General features: G+C 40.3%; 1 protein-coding gene across 3 annotated transcripts; it reads right to left on the minus strand.

Moving 5' to 3' along the window:
• Positions 1-5228: 5228 nt before the first annotated feature.
• Positions 5229-17874, minus strand: PIRT (phosphoinositide interacting regulator of transient receptor potential channels). Of its 3 annotated transcripts, XM_034407868.2 has the most exons (3): positions 14375-14818; positions 6556-7049; positions 5229-6421 (listed from the first exon to the last, which is right to left on the minus strand). In XM_034407868.2, exon 2 carries the CDS (start codon positions 7011-7013, stop codon positions 6558-6560), a length of 456 nt encoding a protein of 151 aa, XP_034263759.1. In that variant the 5' UTR covers positions 7014-7049; positions 14375-14818; the 3' UTR covers positions 5229-6421; positions 6556-6557. The 3 variants fall into 3 exon arrangements, with proteins under 3 accessions (XP_034263759.1, XP_034263752.1, XP_060544222.1); XM_034407861.2 differs by lacking the exon at positions 14375-14818 and adding an exon at positions 17711-17874 and having other exon boundaries at positions 5229-7049; XM_060688239.2 differs by having other exon boundaries at positions 5229-7049.
• Positions 17875-18494: the final 620 nt, after the last annotated feature.

An 18494-nucleotide genomic window follows, 5' to 3' on the forward strand; every position in this document is an offset into this window, starting at 1 on the left:
AGATTTTTTTCAGCTCTTATTATATTAATAGCTTTGACATGGATGGTGATTTTAGGTCATGCAACTGAGATACTATTTATTATGTTGCTATTTTTGCAATATATATATGAGTTCAATTTTTATGTTTTATCATTGCACGAAGATTAAAAATTCCTTAAATCTAGTTTGATTCTTGCATTCATACAGTTTTCTTGACAGACTTAAGGAAGTGGTTTGTCACTATTTTCTGCTGAGATTTTTAAAATAAATTCTCAGTCAAGCCAATAGCCAACACTCCCAAAATTGCCCTTCTAATGCAAGATTCAATTTTTAATTAATTTGCCTAATATCTATAACACTTGTGTTTGCATGTATTTACTTTAACAAATAGAATGCATTCAGCATAGAACTAGTATACTCCTAATTAAATTTGTATAAAATTACCGATGCACATTAAATCTGAATCAATCAATCAATAATAATTCTTTGAACTCTGTATGCTTGACTTTGATCCAAACCGTGTCCTTCCTCAAGGCTGGAATATACATTGCATTCTGATCAAATCTTAAGAGAGCTAGATGTATATGCGGGAAAGGCCACTATCAAGGCTTAATGCTACCCTCCAGAAATGGTAATATTTCCTGAGAAGAGTATCAAGACTGATAATGTCAGCACAGAGGTCACCAGGTCAGAGGCCCAGAGGTAGCTGCTATGGCATGATGGAAGACTAAGTGCCTCATGTCTTTGCCTTTTAAGGCTTGGATCTATTAAGGGAATCAGGCTCTAGGATGCCTGAATTGTCTCTGTGGACTGGGATGGAGAGAAACCTAAAAGCCATTCTCCTATTGTCACTGAAGGGATGAGGTTCATTAAATCCAATGATCAGCTGCCACAGCTGTAAAATCAGCAATGATGGCAAGAAACCCAATAAAATACATCCCCAAAGGTGTGTTTTTTTCAAATGGCAACTGGACATTCTTATTTTTTCATTTCACTTCTTATCCAAGATGCTTCTTCAGTTCTAAATAACCAGTGGGGCATGGAAAGGATTTATACTCTTAGCAATCTGCCAGTCATTAACACTTTCCATGCCCTAACAGCTACTTAGAACTGAAGAAGCTTCTTGGATGAGAAGTGAAATGTCTTCAAGAAAAATCAAGAAATTCCAGTTGCCATTTGAAAAAAAAAGCACCTTTGGGGACGACTATGACCTGGATGACTGAGAATCTCCATAGACATCCAAATAAAATGTTTAAGGGGTGACAAGAGAGCCTGTTTTAAGCTTTTATGTTTCCATATGGAAAGAATGGAAAACATGAAGAGAGCAGGCCAGCTATCAAAGTCTTGTGTTAAATGTTTCCTGCAGCTGTCCAAATGGAACCAGTTTAACCTGGCTTGAAATTGTGAGGAGTGCCATACTATTTCAAGCATTTGTTCCCAAATGGCACCCCATAGATATGTTGGACTACCAAACACATCATCTCCACCCATTATGCCTTCTATGGAACATAGAAGTGAGAGGTGCTTGCTGTTTAGGGGAGAAATCAAGGATCCACTGTAGAGCAATTACAGCTATATTCTGCTAAAGCCAATTCTATTAAACCATGATTGTGCTATGGAGAATATATACTAGGGAGGGGGCTGACATTCCATTCCTGAAAAGGTCATGGTCAGATATTTCCATCAATATCTGCATTTGGATTTATTCAGGTTTTCTTCTTGTTATCAGCAAACACATATATTGCAGGACTAAATTCCTGGGAAGCCTCAACCTTCTTTAATATAATCTCTCTGCATTTCTTACAAAACTGTCAGGTTTGTGAAGGGAAAATATGTCTTGGTTACTTCTGAAAACTTCAAAAAGGAGGGAGAGATTTTGTAGCCTAATTGAACAACACACTGTGCAGGCTGGAATGGCCCAGCAACTTAAAACCACTGGTTCCCAGGAGAAGGATAGCTGTTCCTATATTTGAAATGTCGGAAAACATTTAAATACTCAGATTTCAGCTGCTGCCTTCAACCTGAATGGAAACTTGCTGTCTGATTGCCAAATCCCTCCATGTTTTCCAACACAGTGTTTACCATAATGTCTCCACTTTTTTTTTTATTTTAACTTTATTTTTATTTATTTAGGAGATATACTGACATCAGAGGCAACAGTGCTAGCAGGAACCAGCTCTGCAGTATAAGTCAAATACTGAACAATAATTTCTTGTAATTGTGTTAGCGGATCTTGTGATTTGAATGACTCTCTCCTGCCATTTTCTCCTCTTGAACCCTGAAGGCAATGTGCAAATAAAGCTTCCACTTTTGGACAGAATAAATCGAATCAACATTTATCTCCCATTGGACTTCCTAGAATTACATTGTAAATATGGCTTTGACTGAAGAACTAAATATTGTTTTGTCTCTGAAATAAATGGACATACAAACTATACAGTTACTGATGCTGCAACAATATCCCTTTATTCCAGAAAATCAATTGCTCACATAATCCAATTTTTTCTATTTGGCATAGGAAATTGCCATTATTATTTTTTTTGTTCCTCTCCTCAGGAAATAAAGACAATATGTACCTCTATTCTCGTAACACTTTCTTTTTAGGCTGTGCCCATGTTACAGAGATATTATAACTTTCCAGCTCTGGGAACATTTGATTGTCTACCTCCAGGTAGCATGTGCATCATAATATGTGATTTATTTTGTATGTCCCAAATGTCAATTCATGTTAAGCTTGACCATTATTGACCCAAAACATAAATCTGCCTCCTGTATCACTTTGTGAATTTTTTAAATTTGCTTTTTCTTTTCCTAGTGATTACCACACCCTTAAATTCCAGCACAAAGCACACAACTCATCTGACTTCTTTTTAAAATTGTCCTTTTGGTCCCAGAGCTGTATTGAAACCATATTTTTTTTACAGTTGTGAAGAGTAACTGTCCGTTTCCTGCAACATGGAATGAACCTTTTACAAATCCCAGTGTCCAAAATATTAGATGAATAGCACAACCCAGGGGTGAAATGCTACCGGTTCGTTCTGGTGCGGGCAAATCGGTAGTGATAAAACCCACCAGTTTGGGTGAACCAGTAGTAAAAAAAAAAGGTACCAGTTCACCCGAACTGGTATTTCTGACTATCAGCTGTGCAGTGGGGTTTAGCTTTGCTAGAAAGCAGGAAATCCTGCTTTCTAGCAAAGCTAAATCGCACACCAAAGCTGATCCCCCCCTCACTGTTCTACTTACCTTCCCAAACCTCCTTTTGGTGCGTACTGCGCGAGTGCACGCACAGCATGTACCAAAAGGAGGCTTGGGGAGGTAAGTAGAAGTGAGGGGTAGATCAGCTGTGCAGTGCAGTTTAGCTTTGCTAGAAAGCAGGAAATCCTGCTTTCTAGCGAAGCTAAATCACGCACCACAGCTGATCTACCCCTCACTTCTACTTACCTCCCCAAGCCTCCTTTTGGCGTGTACTGTGCATGTGCATGCAGTGCGCATTTGGCACGCAGTGGGCATGTGCGGCCAGCAAACCGGTAGCAAACCGGTTCAGATTTCACCACTGGCACAACCCACATAAGAAGCTTCCCTATTCTATCCCAAAAGATTGAAGTAAGGCATCAGTTCTATATCATCTCTCGATTTTGAGAAACTCAGAACTAAATGATTGAGATCATAGTGAACACCAGATGTTGGTGAAGGGCGGGTGGGCAATAGAAATGGCATTTAAGAGAACAGGATTCCTTTCTTATAAAATGGACCAGAAATGTAGGATGATTGTTCAGACAAGTTACCAGAGAGTCATTGCCTCCCTTCCCCACTAAATAAAAACTCATTTCTTGGACTTTTCTGTGGGGCTGCCTTTAGTGGTTTGTCTCCCAGCAATAAACCAGCTGATGAAATGACTTAAGAAATCTCTTTCCAGATTTCAGCTCTTTGGCCACAGTGATGGGCTGGTTTTCTCTTTGGATCTTGGTTACCACACTGTATATCCTGACTGATGATTTTCCCTGCTTTTTCCTCCACATACCCACCAGAAAAGCAAGCACCAATTGCTTTTCTTTGCAGAATGTCTTTTGAGGGCTGGTCTTTGTAGGTGTGTTTATCTCTCTCTCTCTCTCTCTCTCTGTGGTGGTGGGAGGAGTGTGAACAGTTTCATAGTTCTTCCTAGCACTTGGGAGAAACTTTGCAGCTCTCTTGCCGCCACCACCCCTCACCTTGAAGGAAAAGGTAAGGATGGTTCTGCCATTAAAACTGTTGGAATGGCCAGCATTTTCAAAAACTGAACCAGAAACAACAAGGAAAGGCCTGATTTTTCCTTGGATGTAGCCCAGCCTAAAATGGCTGACAAAGCAAAGAGAGAGGACCGAAGGGTCACCTGAGCGCACAACTGGAGCACAGGCCTTTGTGTAAGACAGAACAATGTGCATCGTAAATAGTGGACGTCCTGCTTCAGCCAGCAGAGGTGGGGAAACACTACTTCTAATGCTGAGCAAGGAAACTTCTTCCCAGGGAGCTATAGGTAGTTCTCGACTTATGACTGATTGCTTAATTTAGCCACCCCCCACCCGCAGTTACATGATAACATTTTGGGCGTTCATTATGGCCATTTGTAGCATTCTGCAGTCACATGACCACCATTTACATTTTTGCTGACAACCCGTATTCATTTAAGATTTCTAGCAAAATAGGTGGGTTCGCTTAATGACTGTGCCATTCATTTAATGACCACAGCAATTGCTATACAACCACTGCTTAATGATCACTGCAAAACAGGTTGTAAAAGTGGGTGTGGCCATGTGATGACCCACTCAATGACCATCACAACTTACGACCTGTCGTAAGTCAAGGACTACTTGTATGGGGGGACTGAGGTTCATTTCATCTCTTCTTGCCCTTCGGTTCCATTCTTGCACTGGGGAAAGTAGGAAATGCTGGTCAGTCCTTAATCTGATACTCCTAAAGCAAAAATAAATGGTTGAGAGGGAAGAAGCCCACAAATCCCCATAAAGAGGCACTTTCGTATCATCTGGGACAGGGGTGGGCACACGTGGCTCTTTTACAACCTGTGGACTTCAACTCCCAGAATTCCTGAGACAGCCAAGATGGCTCAGGAATTCTGGGAGTTGAAGTCCACAGGTTGTAAAAGAGTCACATTTGCCCACCCCTGATCTGGGAGATATTACCATGGCTTAGAAGGCCACCTCTGGAAATTGTTGTATAAGTTCATCTCTCTAAGGAAATACATGCAAAGCCTCTGGGTTGCATCTCTGATTTATTTCATCCTAATATCCACACTGTGCTTCAGTGTAACAACTACAAACCCACAATCCAATGGTCTTTGAAGTAGTCTCTGAGATCATTTTGGTGTGACGCTTGTGCAGATCATTTATCCTTCCTGTTTTCGAACTGGAACCTGAGACCTTTCTCCCTTTCCTGCTTGCCAAGTCCAATGCGCTCCTGATCTTAGAAATGGGCATATTTAGTTCAGCATTCAAGAGCTCTTTGGTTTTGGTTTTAATGAAATATTTCCTTTCAATTTTCTCTTGGAGAAAATGACATTGTCAGTGACATTTTTTTCTCCTTGACTACAAGCACAAACAGATGACGAAGTATTTGGACAAAATATATGGACAAAGAGCCGTTCTAAACATCCAAACATCTTAACCTTTCAAGGTTTCATCAAAAATTGATTTCATGTTCATAATTTTAAAAGAGTTTGTTTTTTTCATTTAATGACTTTTTTCAAGTTGTCCTTGGATCTCTTTCAGTTCATTGGAGTTTGTCCGCAGCTAATTTTATGGTGTATGGGTATACATCAGATCCATATAGTTTCCTGGTCTGCTCTTTCAAATAAAAAAGGACACTAATAAGAAAAAAAAAAACCACCCCTACTAATAAAGGATATTTCTATCTACCTAGCAAAGAGAAAATGGCAAGTTTCATAAATAGGATCCAGTTTCCTTGTGGAAGATTCAGTCTTTTCCGTGTTCAATATGCTTGTATCCCTACCACTTTCTAAGTGCTTTTTCTATATCATTTCCTACTCTAAGAACATACTGTATGTCTTTGGGCTCTACACTCTAAAATTTCTCCCACAATGGAATGGGAGAATATCTTCTTTCCACAATCCATTTATTATATCATTCATACAAGACAACACTTGAGCACTGTTTTCTGCAAGCAGTTTTGCCCCCAAAGAAGCCATTTCTTCTACGAAAATATATGAGACGGCATCTCCACTTTGAAGCTCTCTAGGTCAATCAGTATAATCAATATTCAAAGCAATATTCAGTATGCTAAATGCACAATCAAGTTTAGCCAAAGTAACTGTTTGGGGGTTTGATCTGGCAATGGACAGATATGGTCCTCTTGTTGAAAAGGAAAACTGATTCACTGATGGACGGCCCAGGGACAGCTGCGGTGATTTCTGCCCAGAAATGGGCTAATCCTAAACAGACAAAAGGAAGAGAAGGGCATGGTGATCTCACCTTCAGAACAGAGTTGGTTTGACTTGCAGGACATTGGAACAAAAAGGACCTAGCCTGCTCATACAGCCTTGCGGCCAAACCCAAGAGAAGCTACCTTCAGCGGTTGAGGAAGAAGGACTTAATGCTCTGGAGGATGGGATATTTTTGCTTCTGCCGCAGCTTCTTGCGGATGATGGGGATCCAGACAAGCCCACACACAAGCATCATGAGGCCAAGAGAAAGGAAGGCCGGACCACACAGCTTAAACACTTCCTTGGTTATGTTGGTGGTTTTGTTGCCCATGTTGTTTCTTATGCTGGTTGTGTTGTTGTTTCTGTCCAGGGTGAGGCAAGTCAGACTAGTAATAGCAATCCCAAAGAGGAACACTGCCCCGCCCACTGAGAGCACGATGACTGGTTTGTGGTAAATGTCCCATTTGTTCCGGGGAAGAGTATTCCAGCCGGACTCACTCCGAGAACTGATGCACAAGGTACTTGCTGTTTGGCTGGGCAGCAAGTCTTTGGACTCAGGGGACTTCTCTCCCGCCTCCATTTCTTTGGTTTGGGTTTCCATGGCTACCGCTTTTATAGACTCACAGCATTAGCACCTCTGGAGATGAGTAGGGAAGAGAAGAACAGAGAGAGAGAAAGAGAGGAATTGAGGTTATTTGAACAGTCTTAGATATGATTCTCCACTTCTGTCCAAACCATGACCATCATTTATTAATGTTATTTATGGGCAGGGCTGACTCATTGTTTCAACCACACACCAAGCCTAGGACATAAATCCAGGAAAGGACATTTTATGAGCTTTTGCATGCCTTTGCCTGAAATTCCGGCCTCTGATCAAGATCGCTTGAGAGAATGTGGTACAACGGGTGTATAATTTCAGAAGTGTGATTGCAGTGGAAGCACACTCATCAGATTTCAGTGATTGTCTCACAGTTAGGCCCAGGAAGAATTGCCCTTTGGGCAGCAGAAGGAACCATATTGCACAGTCCTGAAAAAAAGGATCATATATATTGGCTTCACGGTTCTTCCATCTAGATCAGGGGAGTCAAACTCAATTTCATTGAGGGCCGCATCAGGGTTGTGTTTGACCTCGGGGGGCCGGGGTGGGCATGGCCAGGGTAGGTGTGGCCAGGATGTTATTTATGGGCAGGGCAGCTCGATGTCACTTGTGTCGGGGTGGCACCTGTGGTGGCAAAGTGCTAGTGGAGGACTTCCCCTCAGACCCTCCCTCACTCTCATTATAATCTCCTTCCTTCCTTCCTTCCTTCCTTCCTTCCTTCCTTCCTTCCTTCCTTCCTTCCTTCCTTCCTTCCTTCCCTTCTTTTTCCTTCCCTCTTCATTCTCCTTTCTTTTTCCTTTCCCTCTTTCCTTATTTTTCCTTCCTTGCTCTCTTCCCATCTTCCCATCTTTTTCTTTTTCTTTGTCTTTCCTCTTTCCCTTTCTCCTTTCCTGTCCCTTCTTGCGTGCTCAAATGCAAAAGGAGAAACATTTCTCCTATTGTTTTGTTTTTAGTTTGTTTTGCTAGCGCTCTGCTAGCAAAAACGGAGCTTGGGTGGGCCACGTGCAACCCTTGGGCCCCATTTTTGGCCAGGATGGCCTCTTGCAGCTCTCTGCCAGTGAAAATGGAGGTTGCGGGGCTCTGCGTGCAGCCCTCCCATGCTCTGATTTTTCTGGCAGAGGCACTGCAGACCGGTCCTTTGCTGTTTCCAGGGCAGCCCCGTGGGCCAGATCTAAACACCCACGGGCCGGATTTGACCTGCGGGCCTTGAGTTTGACACCCCGATCTAGATTGTGCTAGCTTAATAAATGAGGCCTTTATTTATTTATTTATTGACTAGTAATTATCATGGCAAATAACAGGGTGGTGGGACAACAGAAAAAACCTCCCAGAAATATTTAACCTACTCAAGAACATTCTCAAACTGGAAGTTGGTGGATTATTCTATTTCCCAGTAGGAAGGCTTTTAGCTGCTCCAATGTTTGGTTGAAATTTCAGGCTCTGAAGTGAAGCGAAACTTCTCTAGGGAGACTCAACAAGTTTATTCTTGTCTCTGATAGTTGCCAGTCAGCAAAGTCCTTCATTGAGTCTTAGACCTATTAACCCAAAACATGTTCACTGTATGGCTTAGCTGTTTGATTATTTATTTATTAAAAACAGGTTTTCCCAACCTGGTGCCTCCCAATCTGGGTCCTGCTGGCTGGGAAGTATGTGGAGTTGAAGACGCAGCAGAATTGGAGGATAATAGACTGGTAATGGCTACTTTAAAGTCTCTGTTTTTCTTTCAGGCAGATATGTTCAAACCAGCATACCAAAGCAAGATAAAAATTAACATTAAATCTTGGGAGCTTTGTATTGTGAGATGGTTCTAAAATTGGTGAAAGGTTGAAGTCAGTTTCCAAAACCATGGGCATCCATGGGAAGGGAGAAGAAGAGGCAAATGATATGGGCATCACAACATCACTACACAAACACAGCCTCGCTTATTTATGTATAGTGTTGTGAGGGCAGAGCTTGTGATAATAGACATGTTATATTTTAACTTTGTGGTTAGGAATGGATGCCTACGTCTAAATCTTCAGATAGACCAATTAGGTCTGACCCAGAGTCCCAAAGGTGCTTTTTCAAAAGGCAATTGGACTTTCTTTGTTTTCCCTTGAATAAGTTTTGCTTCTCATCCAAGAAGCTTCTTCTGTTCTGATTGAATGGTAGAGAATGGAAGGATTTATATTTCTTGCAGAATATAAATCCTTCCATTCTCCACCATTCAGTCAGAATGGCAGAAGCTTCTTGGATGAGAAATGAAATGTCTTCAAGGAAAAACAAGAAAGTCCAGTTGCCTTTGGAAAATGCACCTTTGAGACATCCATGACCTGGATGATTGAGCATCTCCATAGACGTGTGACCCATCACGTTTATCTATGATCCATACATAGGTCGTCATACTGCTTTGCTGATATCACATTTATCAAGTGTTTTTATTATGTTGTGCTATTCTGATTATATCCTTCTTCAGGTTCATCTATAGCACGGCATTTAATCCTCATGACATGGGCATGGCAGGGCATTTAATCCAGGCAGCAAACAGTTTAATGGAATTCATTAATTCACTCATTTCGTCTACTCAGTAAATCACAATTTATTTATTTAATTTATTTATTGTTGTACGCCACCCTAGAGTCTCTTCTGGTGAGCTGGGTAGCTATATAAATCTGACTGATAAACAAACAAACAAACAAATCAATGGCACTTTCGCATACAAATGAACCATAATATAAAATACATAACAGCAACTGCAGAATAGATAATCAAAGATAGAGGACATATCTATTTCACAGGCTCCATTAATCTCCAGATCCTCAGATCCAGGGCTCCTGTTCTTCCTCCAGGAGAAGAAATCCAAGCATCATAACATTAACATGGTTTTACAAGCCACAGCAATGTCAATTCATGACACAACAGATATGTAAATAATGAAATGTTTTATCACAGTGGGACAGCTTAGGTAGGCCAATAATATTTATCAAGGATAATAGTTGTCAAAGATTTGTCAAAGCTGCTGAAGGTTCTGATTCAATGGTGGGTTTCAAATTTTTTTACTACCGGTTCTGTGGGTGTGGCTTGGTGGACGTGGCATGGCTTGGTGGGTGTGGCTTGGTGGGTGTGACAGGGGAAGGATAGTGCAAATCCCCATTTCCTCCCGATCAGCTGGGACTTGGGAGGCAGAGAATAGATGGGGGTGGGGCCAGTCAAAATTTCCACTACCGGTTCTCCAGAACTGGTCAGAACCTGCTGAAACCCACCTCTGTTATGATTCAACATGAGGTGAGAGATGTGGGAATGTGGAGTTGCTTATACTGTATATTGCTTGCTGTGTCTGATTTGTGCTAATTCACTTATAATTTTAGCCCATATTGTGCCTACTATATTATGTCTTATAAATAATGGAATTGGTTTACTATTTCCTCCAAAGAAATCGTTTATGTATTCTGTTTTCATGTACATTCATATATGTGCTAAATCATCCAACACACAGTTCTGCCACATTCATTCTTTGCAGCTACCCTATCTGTCTTGCACAGCAGTCTTCGGTATATCGATCTGTAGTTGAAATGGATATTTATCCCAGCACAGACTGTTAGGATGCAAAGGGCATCAATTTCCATCCATAAACAATAAAGTTACAGATATCTTCATTTACCCTCCCCTACCCCTCAACTGGAGCTTGGCTGGGGAAAAAAAAAGGCCTGCACAGATTTTGTTTAGAAGTCTTGATCCCATCCTTGCAAATTTACTTTCCTTTTATAGAAAAAAGCAGCTACATGTAGTCTTCAACTTACAACAGTTTGTTTAGTCACCATTCAAAGTTACAGCAGCACTGAAAAAAGTGACCTATGTCCATTTTTCAGAGTTATGACCGTTGCAGCCTGTCCATGGTCATGTGATCAAAATTCAGACACTTGGCAACTGGCTCATATTTATGACGGTTGAGGTCATGTGATCACCTCTTGCAATCATTTGACAAGCAAAGTCAGTGGGAAGCCAAATTCACTTAACCACTGTGTTACTAACTTGGCAACTTCAGTGATTCACTTAACAACCATGGGAAGAAAGGTTGTAAAAATGGAGCAAAATTCACTTAACAACCGTCCTGTTCAGCCACAGAAACGTTGGGCTCAGTTGCAATTGTAAGGCTGTATTTATATATTTCTGAGGTCATATCATGAACCGAGCTCCATTTTGACTACCTTCACTTGAGATTCTGACTATTTAAAAAAAACAAACAAATACACACCTCTGCGCTGAATCTCAAAACTAAGTTCTATGTTCTTTAGCCAAGCTAACACACATTGTACTGCAGTACATTACCCCACATCACATAGAGAAATACCCAAAATAACAAAACAACCATGGTACTTTGGCATGATCAAATGTGTAGTCTGATAGAACATTTTGCAGCTGTCAAAGCAAAGTCAGCTGACCTTTGGTTATCTGCAGGAGAAATGGACTTGTGGGCACATCTAGAATTCTGAGATCACATAGCAGGGGGTCTCGCTGGAAATAATTGCTACAGTGAACCTTGCACGGACAATCACAAAATATTTCATTATGAAATGGCAAGCACATGGGGCAGTTCCTCTCTAGTCTCCTAAGATGCTCTTGATCATCTGAATATACTTATTATTTTTCAAAGCAGATAATCATTCTTCCAAACAAAGCAATGAATTACAGTACAACCACTTGCTATTGCCTAAACATGTATGTAGGCCTAATGGGACTTGGCAATGTTTTTTTCTAAATCAAGAATTAGAAATTGGCTGCTTGCATTTGAGCATGCCAGCTTCCTCTTTTTAAAATATTTTTAAAAAGCTGAATGAATTAAAATCAGGTAGGGCAGAAAACCTCTGGATATTCTTGTTGGCTTTCATTGGTCGTGGTATACTATACTTGCCATTAGATACTATACTGTGCTACAACCCATATTTTTAGTCGTTTAATACTAGAATTATATAAATAATTTTGCATGTATTAGTAGAACAACTATGTCACAAGTTAGGACCTAGTGAAGTGTAGCATTGTCAGCATATTTCTGAAATCCCTCAATTTGAATGGAATTTTCGTGTAGCCTGGAACAAAAAATAAATAAATTACAGGTTCTCCACCCTTGCATTAAAGGAAGTTAGATGTGAAGAACAGAAGAGCATGCCAATTAAGGAAAGACACTTCTTTCAATGGTATTACAAATCTCTGTTTTACCTTTTCTTCAAGTTACGCTCTAGAAAATATTATTTACTGACTCTTAAGTTGATTTAATGCTCAGGACACTTTTATGGAAGAAAGACTGCCTAGAGACATCTTGTCGAGATATCTGTTCTATAGCAATTAGTCTCAATTGTCCAATTGAGAGTTATTTAGGTGAGATGGATGTTATGGAAATGTGATCAATAAATAAAATAAATTAAGAAATTTAGGAAATATATATGGATTTGAGAACATTACTCGTTTAAATATTAGGAATCTAGAAATGTTTTATCATTCAGGGCTGTCTGTGCATGTATAGATATCCTTCAAATATTTGCAAGGTTGTCAGCAATACTTTGAATATCTCGCTTTGAATATCTCGCTTGAAAGCTCTGAAACCAAAAGTACAAGATGTTCTACTTCCTCCGAATAGCCAGGTAAGGTTGGGCACATGAACTGGAATCTCTCTCAATTTAGTAGCTATTATGTTGAGGAAGTGGTTTCTAACCTTGATTAGAAATGAAAGGAAGCTGAAAGCAGTTTCCTTTGTGTTCTTACCTTTCCAGAAAACCTTGAGAGGATGCGAATGTCACACCACCTCAAAATTCTTCTGGTGGTTTGTTTGGTTCAATCAATAACTGAGAAGATTTGATCCTTTGATTTTTATCATCAAACTTTCAATTTTTAATGCTAGTCTGCTCCTGTTGGAAGGAAAAGCTATTGGCGGCTTAGCTAAATGTACCAGAGCTAATTTGTTCATAATATTTTTGGATCCCAGAAGCCAAGTACAAACCCTTCTAGTACCCTCCATAGATTCTCCTTTTATGTTGCTTTAATAGACAACAGCACACAGAGCACTGGCAAATTGTAATAAATTTGAGGCCAAACATGCACAAACACTTTTTTTTTTTTTGATCCATATAGTCTCAAGAGACTATGAAGAAAATGACAATGCTGTTCAACCACAGAAAGGACAGGACAGGACAGGACAGGCCAACACTAGTAGGAAAGGGATGAGGTATTATCCATATATTTGAACATGTTGAGCATATATTGAGAATGTTCAGAAGCTAACATACCAAGGGAGTGCCAAAGCTACAGTCCTCCTACAAAGGTAGTGATTGGGTTGCAGAATCTTAATTTGTCCCTGTCTGAGATTGTGATATTTGAACTGGGAACCAGGTGGAATTATCCACAGCCCTTCTTTGAAGATAATAGAAACAGTATATCTGATGGTTTACTTGGAAGGCTCCCAATTTGGGGAGTGTAAGCACAGCCTTTGCAATTTGCATCTGCAGATTATTGTGAGGGTTCTCATTGATTGACGTTGTCTTCACATAATCCTATACCAAAGTTTCTGTACCACCAGAACAAACTACACACGAGGTGAATAGATTGCAACTAATAGACCTCTGGATAATTCATACTACATTAGTGAAAATGCCCAACGCCATATGTTTAAGCAAAATTACTTCCCCTTGCAAAAGTGGTATTGCTCAAATGAAGGAAACTCATGGTGACAAAGTGGATTCTTGTGAAGAAAGACTGTGTGTTAAATTCCAGCATTTGAAACACAACTTGGCTTCACAATATTTTCATTTCAAGTCCAGACTTTTGCACCAGGTTTTAGTTGGTGGATCTTTGGATTCCAGTAAGATTAAAAAAAAAAAACCACACACCACTAGATCCAACAAAGGCTAAGCCTGCCCATCCCTGGACTGCATAATTAACAGCTTGTTTTCTCCGGTTTCTTTCAAGAAGACTGAATGTCTGCCTTTCGATGGGAAACTCCCAAGTTATTATTTTGGAATCTTGATCTGCCAGTTGACTTGAGCAGAAGCACCACACAAAAGTTTGGCTTGTCACTGAAGCGTCTGAATCGTATTTGCAATTTAATTACCGAATATGGGTGGAACTGAAACAGTAAGCATGTTTACTCTGCTCTGATTCCCAGCATTTTTCAGCTTGTGCAAGGAAGCAAATGTTAGGTTAATTTCAACTTGATTAAATAGCTTCGAGCAAAAGAAAAACAAATCAGTTAAGATCCATTTTTTGAGTGTCTGGGATGTTTAGTTCTTCTGAGATACTGATTTAATTAATAGCTTTGTATTTCGCGGTGATCCGTTTCTATCTGTCACGGAGCAACCAGTCACCCAGTTAGAATATCAAGTATTTGTACTTACAGAACTGGTGGCTTCCATCAGTTGGCTTGCAGTCCCGAATATGCATGGAATGTATCTTAGGTGGATGTTGAAATTTGCTAAGTAGCTTTGCTTCCCGCTTCAGATATCCCCCACTTCTGATATTATCTGCACTGAGTGGCTCAGAATTCTTGGAGCCTTTTCCAGCTCAGATGAGCTCACTCGCTTAGTGGCCATCAGCTTTCCTTAACCCTTCCCTTGCTGAAACTCCAGGCAGGCTGTAAACTGCAATACACATTGTTGTCCTTTAACAAGCAAACCATTCTGCATGCAGAGAAAGGAAGGCAGAAGCAGAGGCAGATTGTGATGTCAGGTTGGTCGAAGGAAGGAGCATCAACAACAACACAACAGAACCACAAAGGCTGATTCTGAAGGAATCATTTGAATGTTAATACACATTCTTCCTTTCCTTCAGAGTTCTCCGATCAAAACTTTTTGATTTTTTTTTGCTTCATCTCTAAATGCACAGCATTTCTGTAGTGAAATAAACACATAACGTTTTCCTATTTTCCTGGATTTAAAGTAAAGTAAACAACAATAAAAAAGAATCAAACAAAAACATAATTATAGTGTGTGTGTGTTTGTGTATGATATAAAAGTAGAGGATATGAGATGCTGAAGATATTGCTGAACTATGACTCTTATCAGTAGTTCATGTATTTACACAACTCCTAAAAAATAATTTGGAAAGGGGGCTTCCTAGCATGCCATTTTAAATACAACTCTGTAAAAAACTTCAGTTTTCCCTAGGACTACGAGACTGCTCTCTACGGTTGGAAAGTACAGAATTGATTTAATAAATTGCAGGTACAATTTTTGTTTTGCTAAAACTATAGTTTAGCAATGTTTTTGGGACCCTTAATGAGTAGGATCTGCCCCTCCTATCTTGACAAATGTGAAATATAGGTATTAGACTAATTTTTGTTTTTCTTGATCACTGTTTTGATTGTTCATAGGAAGAATTAGGAACTAGATATTGAACAAGGAGAGAAATACAAATGTATAGGATTAGAAATCAGTGCTTCTTCCATTTTAGTGAGCCAGTATGCTCAAAACATTTAAAAATACATAAGTTCTGAATATTTCCAGAATTCGACTAAGGGCGAGGTAACATGATACCCCCTTAAGTAATGTATACTTTTGTCCAACCAATTGTATAGCTTGCTCTTCATTTGAAATATATAAAGTCACAAACTGGCCAGATTAGGCATAATGTCAGATATACACAAATATCTGCAATATCTTTTGCTTTCACTAAAAATAGCTGTTAAGGTTGGTAAGGAAAATTTGGATCCAGACGCTTACTGTCCTTCACCCCTCCCCAGTGGTGAAATTAAAAATTTTCCCCTACCAGTTCTGTGGGCGTGGCTTGTTGGGAGGAGGTCATGTGACTGGGTGGGCCTGGCCAACTCGACATCACTCACATCAAGGGGCTCCTCACCGGCCCCTCCCCTCCCAGCCACTCCTTGTCGTGAATGGCAGTAAAATGGGGAGGGGAATATTTCTGCCTACCATCCTTTCCTCAGTCTGTGCTGAGATTGAGGAATGGATGACAGGCAGGAAAATCCCCTTCCCCATTTTCCTGCCTTTCACGAAAACGGCTCCATTCCAGCTGTTCCCCCCTCTCCTCCCTCCTGGGGACTACCTTAAAGGGACAGGCTGCAGCAGCTCTGTTCTGAATGGAGGGAGAAAAGTTAGGATTTTATCTGCTGCATTTAATGTTGAATTCTGTGACAGAGAGAATGCTAACTTTTCTCCCTCCATTCAGTACGGAGCTGCTGCAGCCTGCCCCTTTAAGGTAGTCCCCAGGAGGGAGGGGACTGGGAGGGAACCATAAAGGAAGCAGCAGCTCTGTTCTGAATGGAGGGAGAAAAGTTAGGATTTTCTCTGCTGCATTTAACATTGAATTCTGTGGCAGAGAGAATGCTAACTTTTCTCTCTCCATTCAGAATGGAGCTGCTGCTCCCTTTATGGTTCCTTCCCGTCTCTCTCCCTCCTGGGGACTACCTTAAAGGGGCAGGGTGAAGCAGCTCCATTCTGAATGGAGGAAGAAAAGTTAGTATTCTCTCTGCTGCATTTAACATTGAATTCTGTGGAATATCAAGTGGCCAGAAGAGGTGAGCAGCGACCGGCCGGGCGTAGGTGGGGCCAACGAGGGTGATTACTACCAGTTCGCCGAACCAATGCCAATAATCCCTAGCGGTTTGCCCGAACCAGTCCGAACCAGTAGGGTTTTACCCCTGCCCCTCCCCCCCACCATAAGTCCCTAATTCACCCTCTTCACTATTTAATTTGGGAGACTGTTCTGTTAGCCCATTCATTCACGATAATTAATTAAAGAAACAGCTGAGAAAGTACTTGGAAGATATCTGTAGAGTTGAGAAGGCATTAAAAATAATCTTGCAACATTTTTAGGAATTAGATTAGGGCAAAGCCTCCCTTCCTTTTTGTTAGGGCCTGCTGGAAATCATCTTTGTGATGAAATGATAAAGTGTGGCATTATGCTATTATTGCATATTGCATTATTAAAATCCAAGTAAAGGGTTAATTGCACAGTTCCTTATAAGGACATCCAGCTAGGAAGTGAAGTGGAGAGAGGGAAAAAGATAACACAAAGGCAGAGTGGAAACTGTGAGAAAAGAAGAGACAATTAGTAGACATTAAAGAGAAACATTGCTTATCCTTTTAGAAAACTAATTTGTCTGTAAATAAGTGCAGCGTTCAGCCTCTAAAACCTTTTAGCTATATAAACCACTGATAATTTGAGCAAATGAGAGTGTAATAAAGTCCCTTAAATATGATTATACCAAGAAAAAGGAAGATTAAAAAAGACTATCAGTATGAAGGCATCAGATTTATCATTTTGGGATGATCCCAAGGAGATTTTAAACTGTACTGATTCCCCAGTAACATAAAAAGTGGTCCTTCAGGATAGTACCTTAGTCCTAGAGGGTGAAACTAGTAAAATTGTTGATGAAACTTCCCTTCCTACAAATTCTACGACCCAGACACGACAGAGCATAGCCCAGATACTGTGGTCATTATGAGAAAAGTCTTGCTGGCCCATCAAGAGGAACAACTCATCCACCACTATGGCAACCAGAGACCTTGAGAAGCACATTGGCCAAAGCTATAGCCACTTCCTTTTACTCTCAGTAGGTTGCATATAGACGTGCATTGGTTCTGTTCTAATTCTGGAGCAACTGCAGAATTAGATTTAGATTAGATTTAGGTTGTGGATTTATCCTGACCTCTAATGCTCTAATGCAGGAAGCCACAACCTCAACCCAAGTAATAAATGCCAGAAAATAGCTGTACCTGGTAGCTGTCCAAGCAGAGCAGCAATATTTGTCATCGTGGTATAAAGGATCTCTACCTTAGCATCTGGTTTCAGAGAGACACATGATCTGCTGTCTTGGATGCCCTTTGAAGTTGCCCCATGGGGATGCATTTCCAGGGGCTTCTACAGCACAGCCAACTATCTATATGGAGATAATGAGCTTCTGCTCAGTTATGTAGTGTTTATGTAGCCTTTGGAACTCAGCTTTATGTTTAGAGATATTGTAATTTTGTGCATGGCTGCATTGGAATACTCCTGCCATCTAGTGGGAGAAAGTGAAAGCAAACAGCTGGAGATATTTAAACATTTTTTCCTCCTTTGCCCTGTAGATGTCTTACATCTTACATCTCCAGAATGCAGAAAAAAAAAAAATGAGAAAAAAGCTCATCTTTAATTGAGCTTTTAGTTGGGCTATGAGCCTATTATGTTTATATGTGATATGCAGCTGGATGGAAAACAGTGTAGTTTCATCTGAAATGTATAAACACACTTCAAATTTATGTTGGAAATGTGAACATCAAGAGAAGGGCTACTTCATCATGTTTAGTGGATGTGTAAAAAAGCTAGAATGTTTTGGATTCGAATACAGTATATACATTGATTCAGAAGATTTTAAAGATTAATATATAATTAATCAGAGTTACCTTGTGGTAAAATGGGTGGCCAATAAATTTTATAAATAAGTAAGTAAATTGAAAAAGGGACACGGTGGCTCAGTGGCTAAGATGCTGAGCTTGTCAATTGAAAGGTCAGCAGTTCAGC

Source organism: Pantherophis guttatus, chromosome 2 (genome assembly GCF_059756535.1).
Source record: "Pantherophis guttatus breed Tessera chromosome 2, ASM5975653v1, whole genome shotgun sequence".
In the NCBI taxonomy this organism is placed as follows: Eukaryota; Metazoa; Chordata; class Lepidosauria; order Squamata; family Colubridae; genus Pantherophis; species Pantherophis guttatus.

What these genes read in the sequence shown, in the direction of transcription:
- PIRT (XM_034407861.2), bottom strand. Translation starts at nt 7,013, where the DNA reads ATGGAAACCCAAACCAAAGAAATGGAGGCGGGAGAGAAGTCCCCTGAG.